General features: G+C 44.9%; 1 protein-coding gene across 1 annotated transcript; it reads left to right on the top strand.

Moving 5' to 3' along the window:
• Positions 1–1,661: 1,661 nt before the first annotated feature.
• On the top strand, positions 1,662–3,816 carry LOC146548331 (GTPase IMAP family member 7-like). Its single transcript, XM_085265053.1, has 3 exons — positions 1,662–1,679; positions 2,183–2,935; positions 3,778–3,816. Exons 1-3 carry the CDS (start codon positions 1,662–1,664, stop codon positions 3,814–3,816), a joined length of 810 nt encoding a protein of 269 aa, XP_085121179.1.
• The last annotated feature ends 3,623 nt before the right edge of the window (positions 3,817–7,439 follow it).

The following is a 7,439-nucleotide window of genomic DNA, read 5'->3' as shown; positions in this document are numbered from 1 at the left end:
TATGGGTGTAGTGGCGGCGGTGTGTGGGCTCGCGTCGGCGTTTATTCAGCGCTGATTGCGGGAGGCTCCATTGCCGTCGCACTTTTTGCTGACAAATATTGGCGACTGTCAAGCCTTTGAGTCGCCGAGCAGCTGAATAGGGGAATAATGTTGACGCGCCCGCTGTTTAAAACGTAAGTCAAAGTTCCAGGTTAAAACTCCTTTATTTGTTATCAAATCCTTAAAATCCGTAGAAAACAGTGATCAAAAACATTCTAAGCTTGAGCGGTCAGCAAAAGTCGACTTCCCCCATCACCCACTCGTTCACAAAAATTCCCTCAGGACGTGAACAGGTGATATAGCAATCACCGACACCACGTGACCCAAAGCTACGCCTATCCACAATACTAGCTCAAGGTCCAGCTGCTGTATGTCAAAGGGGTCAAAGGGAGAGAAAAGAAAAAGAGCTAACTTCACCCAGAAAGATGTAAGAAAAGACAGGACAGGAGAGAAAGAAGAGAGGTTATATCTGTGGACTGTAGGAGATGCTATTTAAATAGGAAATGAGTCGTACACACACAGTCAGTTCACAAGGTTTAATGCTAATGCGCCAGTGCTTACACGTTATTTTAATTATTCTAATTATTAATTCATTTACATTTAAAATGATGATGCTTAGAGTCATTCACTGAACTCAGTCATTATACCAACTTTAAACAGTTTACAGTATACCTTTAGTGTAGGGAATGGAACTCAGCCAAGATAGCTGTGAAACATCAGGTTACATCTTGTTGAGTTTAATCCACAAAGAGTAACAGCATTTAACATTTGTATTCTCATGTACTGATATTACACTCAACAAAAATATAAACGCAACACCTTTGTTACTGCTCCCATTTCCCATGGGATGGACGTAGAGACCTAAAATTCATTCCAGATACACAATATAACCATCCCTCCCAAACAGTGGTCACAAATCAGTCCAAATGTGTGGTAGTGGGCACATCTGCTATATTGAGATAATCCATCCCACCTCACAGGTGTGCCACATCAGGATGCTGATCTGACATCATGAGTAGTGCACAGGTGTACCTCAGACTGCCCACAACAAAAGGCCACCCTGGAATGTGCAGTTTTGTCTCACAGCAAAATGCCACAGATGCCACAAGCAATGAGGGAGCGTGCAATTGGCATGCTGACAGCAGGAATGTCAACCAGATCTGTCGCCCGTGCATTGAATGTTCATTTCTCAACCATAAGCCGTCTCCACAGGCGTTTCAGAGAATATGGCAGCACATCCAACCGGCCTCACAACCGCAGACCTCGTGTAACCACACCAGCCCAGGACCTCCACATCCAACAGGTTCACCTCCAAGATCGTCTGAGACCAGCCACCCAGACAGCTGCTGGAACAATTGGTTTGCACAACCAAACAATTTCTGCACAAACTGTCAGAAACCGTCTCAGGGACGCTCAACTGCATGCCCGTCGTCCTCATCGGGGTCTTGACCTGACTCCAGCTCGTCGCCGTAACAGACTTGTGTGGGCAAATGCTCACATTCGATGGCGTCTGGCACGTTGGAGAGGTGTGCGCTTCACGGATGAATCATGGTTCACATTGTTCAGGGCAGATGGCAGCTGAGAATGTCCCAGTTCTTGCATGGCCAGCATACTCACCGGACATGTCGCCCATTGAACATGTTCGGGATGTGCTTGACCGGCGTATACGACAGCGTGTACCAGTTCCCACGAATATCCAACAACCTCGCACAGCCATTGAAGTGGAGTGGACCAACATTCCACACGCCACAATTGACAATCTGATAGACTCCATGCGACGATGTGTTGCACTGCATGAGGCAAATGGTGGTCACACCAGATACTGACCGGTTCTGGGTCCCCAGACCCCCAATAGCGCAAAAAACTGCACATTCCAGGGTGGCCTTTTGTTGTGGGCAGTCTGAGGTACACCTGTGCACTACTCATGATGTCAGATCAGCATCCTGATGTGGCACACCTGTGAGGTGGGATGGATTATCTCAATATAGCAGATGTGCCCACTACCACACATTTGGACTGATTTGTGACCACTGTTTGGGAGGGATGGTTATATTGTGTATCTTGAATGAATTTTAGGTCTCTACGTCCATCCCATGGGGAATGGGAGCAGTAACAAAGGTGTTGCGTTTATATTTTTGTTGAGTGTATATGCCAGTGCATCTCCTATGCTTCTCCAGGACCCCATATCTTCTTGGTGGTCATCAGACTGGGCAGATTCACTGAAGAGGAAAAACAGACGGTGCAAAGGATTCAAAAAATCTTTGGCCACGCAGCAGACAAATACAGCATAGTTCTCTTTACCCATGGGGACCAACTTGAAGGCACCACTATTGAAGAGTTCTTAGAAGGAAGCTCAGACCTTCAGGAACTCGTGGCCAGATGTAACGGTCAGTACCACGTCTTCAACAATAAATTGAAGGAGCACTCTCAGGTTACTGAGCTGATCCAGAAGATCAGAGAGATAGTCCAGAAGAACAGAGGAAGCCACTACACCAACGAGATGTTCCAAAAGGCTAAGAGGGCGATTGAAGAGGACAAACAACGCATCCTGAAAGAGAAAGAAGAAGAAATACAGAAAGAAAAAGTGAAAATGGAGAGAGAAATACGGGAAAGATATGAGAAAGAGATGCAGAAATACAAAAGACAACTCCAGGCTGAGAGAGAGAGGGAGAGGAAGGAGAGACAGGAGGAGAGGAAGAGGGAGAGAGAGGAGATGAATGAGGAGAGAAAGAGAGAGATGGATGAGAGAGAATGGGAGATGAAGAAGTTAAAGATGAAGTGTGAGAGAGAACTGGAGGAAGAAAGACGCAAGATTCAGGCCGGATATGAAAATGAAGCCAGAGATGAAGCTGAGGAGTTTAATCCATTATTTTTTCTGATAGTACCTGCTGAAACCGTACTTAATGTTGGCCATGCAGTGGTTGGAGGAGTTAAAAAATTAGGAACTGGTTTGGGGAAAATGTTAAACTTTCCCCAAACCAGTTCCAAACCACTGATTCATGCATTAATTGACTGTAAGCTTAGTCTTGATCTCTTCATATAGTAAAGTGTGACTGCCCCTCTGTATCATACTTTTTTTTTGAGTTTCCCTGCATATCAAGACTTCCTAGCATGATGTCACAGATAGCAACAAGTTCAAAAGTCATAATATTTTGGGGATTATATGTGAGGTTCCTGTAAAATATGTCAAACTTCTTTCTGAAGTTTTGAAGCTTTTTCTTTTCATTTACAGCTCGCTGTTTTCACACAGCGGATCCTGTGGACATATTGAATTTCCTTCTTATGTTATCTTAGTGATTTATTAGTTGAAGTAGAGTCTTACTGTGGGCTTTTGGGACATTCAGTATTCAGTCATGGCAATATTATAGTTAGAGATATCTGTATATGTTTAACATTTTTACAAACACATTTATATTTTATGTGAAATAATTGGTGTATGTGTGGATGTGAGAGCATATTATTATTTTTGGTGACCGACTTTCAGCATGAGCAGGATGTACCCTCTCACTCTGTAACAGTGGTTAAACACATAGGCTCCAATAGATAGGCAGTTAAGAAACTGATCGTGGGAGCTCTTTGTAACTTATCTTGTTGGCAGTGATGGGTTTTTTTTGTTTGTTTGTGAGATTTACTTTTCTTCACTTTCTTGGTGAACGAATCCATCTTTGCTCCAACTTTTAACTTCCCCTTGACTGAGTTGTTTGCGTTGCCTTTTTCCTTCACATGTGTGACTCGCAGCCTGACAATAAACTTAGATTTGTGGACTTTGTGCCATGACCTCTAGAACTGGTCCTTCTTTTTTAACCTAGTTGTCGCCTTTAAAATAAGTTTGTGAGTCACTGTCATAATTCAACTGAGTGTTGTTCTTGCTTTCTCAGTGTTGCTGGTTAACCTTATAATTAAAAAATATATATAATTCTGGAAAATACAAAAAAATAAATAAATAAAAAGAATTTATGTAAATGGAGTAATAAAGAAAATTATGGCTAAAAACTTTTTTCTGATTAACTTAGAAAAAAGAGGGTAAAAAGGAAACAGCAGCAACAATAAGTTTTGCCAACAGCTCACAGGCACACACAGATCAGCATGATCATTGTTGCTAATCATGTGACTAAGAAGTCAACACGTCTCCAATGAGGAAGGCCTATTATGTCTAATGTCATGTGTTTCATGTAGTTTTGGATTGCTTGTATCACTGCATGGCTATCTATTACCTACTCTATACAGTAAATTAGCAAAAATCTGCTGACATTAATTTGAAAATGAACACCTGCTCAACACAATTAGCAACTATTACGATGATACCACACAATGTGTGTAACTCTGTGTTGTTTTACAGTACTGTGAAAAAAATATTTGTTGCCTTCCTGGTTTGTAGTAAGGACTGATACAGTCTGACCATGTCTTACTGAACTGTGTCTCCAGCTACAATAGATATCAGCAGCGCCCTCTGCAGTTTGTGTGTCGAAGTGAAAAAGCTTACAGCACCTGGTATTTCCAGGAGGTTTCCCATCCAAGTATTAACCGGCCCCAATGCTGAACGTTGAAGTACTGATTCAAGTTCTTTACTCGAGCAAAAGTGAATAATTACAGGCTCTGAAATGTCCTCAAAGTACGAAAGTAAAAAGTAGACAGTTCTACTATCTATTTTTATGCACATGTAACTAGACCTTCTATATTAATATACTACAAAATTACACTCAACAAAAATATAAACGCAACACCTTTGTTACTGCTCCCATTCCCCATGGGATGGACGTAGAGACCTAAAATTCATTCCAGATACACAATATAACCATCCCTCCCAAACAGTGGTCACAAATCAGTCCAAATGTGTGGTAGTGGGCACATCTGCTATATTGAGATAATCCATCCCACCTCACAGGTGTGCCACATCAGGATGCTGATCTGACATCATGAGTAGTGCACAGGTGTACCTCAGACTGCCCACAACAAAAGGCCACCCTGGAATGTGCAGTTTTGTCTCACAGCAAAATGCCACAGATGCCACAAGCAATGAGGGAGCGTGCAATTGGCATGCTGACAGCAGGAATGTCAACCAGATCTGTCGCCCGTGCATTGAATGTTCATTTCTCAACCATAAGCCGCCTCCACAGGCGTTTCAGAGAATATGGCAGCACATCCAACCGGCCTCACAACCGCAGACCTCGTGTAACCACACCAGCCCAGGACCTCCACATCCAGCAGGTTCACCTCCAAGATCGTCTGAGACCAGCCACCCAGACAGCTGCTGGAACAATTGGTTTGCACAACCAAACAATTTCTGCACAAACTGTCAGAAACCGTCTCAGGGACGCTCAACTGCATGCCCGTCGTCCTCATCGGGGTCTTGACCTGACTCCAGCTCGTCGCCGTAACAGACTTGTGTGGGCAAATGCTCACATTCGATGGCGTCTGGCACGTTGGAGAGGTGTGCGCTTCGCGGATGAATCATGGTTCACATTGTTCAGGGCAGATGGCAGCTGAGAATGTCCCAGTTCTTGCATGGCCAGCATACTCACCGGACATGTCACCCATTGAGCATGTTCGGGATGTGCTTGACCGGCGTATACGACAGCGTGTACCAGTTCCCACGAATATCCAACAACCTCGCACAGCCATTGAAGTGGAGTGGACCAACATTCCACAGGCCACAATTGACAATCTGATAGACTCCATGCGACGATGTGTTGCACTGCATGAGGCAAATGGTGGTCACACCAGATACTGACCGGTTCTGGGTCCCCAGACCCCCAATAGCGCAAAAAACTGCACATTCCAGGGTGGCCTTTTGTTGTGGGCAGTCTGAGGTACACCTGTGCACTACTCATGATGTCAGATCAGCATCCTGATGTGGCACACCTGTGAGGTGGGATGGATTATCTCAATATAGCAGATGTGCCCACTACCACACATTTGGACTGATTTGTGACCACTGTTTGGGAGGGATGGTTATATTGTGTATCTGGAATGAATTTTAGGTCTCTACGTCCATGCCATGGGGAATGGGAGCAGTAACAAAGGTGTTGCGTTTATATTTTTGTTGAGTGTATTTTTCTGAGTTTTCTCTTCATCAACCCTGGTATCAAACAGGCCCGGGGTGTCAATGACAGCAACGCGATGTCCATCCACTGCAGCTTTTCCTTTGAAAGATTCTACAGTCACAGATATGGGACTGAACTTGGATTCAAAGCACTCACGGCCCAGAATAGTGTTTCCAGTAGCACTCTTTCCAGTTCCAGTCTTCCCCACCATCACTATCCTCATCTCATCATCGTTTGTCCTGCCAGAATCAAACTTGCCAGCCATGCTTGGGTTGTAATTGCTTCTGTCGATGTTCAGTCTAAACAGTGTTGTGTAGCCAACAGAAGTGGAGCAAGAAGTGAAAGGCAAAGACTGTGCTGCAGCTTCTTCAACAGGCAGCATGAGCCAAACCACACCTACAATGACTCTTTTTTTTTTTTTTTTTGGCCTGTCCCGTTTGGCTCTTTTGCCATCAGAATTATTGTCTAAAGGCAAAGAAAGATGCCCAACGGATTTACTTTACCAAACTGACCATCCCAGCCTTGCCGTAATGGTCCATTTGATTCACCTTTTATTGTTTATTTTATTTTCACTTACTGAATACGGGACAGACTGGACTGGGGGAAAGAAGGGGAGAAAGAAAGAGGGAAAGAGAAAGAGCTGAGAAGAGGGACGGGGGAGAAGGGCAAAAGACAAAAACCAACAGAACGGGCAGAGAAAAAAAAATGCATATATCAATCACCTGGGTCACCTGCTGAGAAAGAAAAAAGAAAACAAGCAGAAGAGAACAAGAGTAATAGAATAAACAACATCACAATGATATATGGGAATATGACAGTAAATACTAAATGTTAAACATTATTGTGCAGCACATAAGATCAACAGAACACAGTGTGCTTTGAGGTAGGAGCCAAAAAGGGTGTAGTTTGTGGGTGTGATCACCTGTGTGTACACCTGTGAGCATGGACGCGCTTGTTTTTTGTTTTTTAAAAGGTTCCTTCATGTAATGATCTGCTAGAGGGTGTGGGGGGGCCACAGCCCCGTCCTCCAGGGCGTGAAGCAGGTGTGGAGGAGATCAAAACTCCAGACATCCAGAGGCCCCCAGAACACAAGAGACCAAGGAAGACCAACAGAGGGGCAGCCGCACCACTGTCCCAGAAAGAGCTGAGGAGAGTCCCAGATGAGGGCTCACTCAGCAGCCGCGGAGCAGAAGCCAGGGGGAGTTGCAGTGACGCGCCCGTGAGCTCCGCCGGCAGCCAGCCGTGCCTGAGTGACCGAGCCCCAGGCCGAGAGGCCGGGGGCACCCCACCTCCGAAGTGGCCCGAGCGAGCCCCAGGCTCCAGGCCCCGATAAGCGGCCGCCAAGGAGTGAGCCGG

This window comes from Mchenga conophoros, linkage group LG23 (genome assembly GCF_057382185.1).
Source record: "Mchenga conophoros isolate Kocher_MC1m ecotype Shallow Benthic linkage group LG23, M_conophoros_male_GT1.1, whole genome shotgun sequence".
NCBI classification, from domain to species: Eukaryota; Metazoa; Chordata; class Actinopteri; order Cichliformes; family Cichlidae; genus Mchenga; species Mchenga conophoros.
Note: the sequence above shows the minus strand (reverse complement) of the source record. Positions and strands in the feature narration are given on the sequence as shown.

What these genes read in the sequence shown, in the direction of transcription:
- LOC146548331 (XM_085265053.1), top strand. An exon ending in TGATAGTACCTGCTGAAACC is followed by an intron (nt 2,936 to 3,777) that starts GTACTTAATGTT and finishes TGTGACTCGCAG; the next exon opens with CCTGACAATAAACTTAGATT.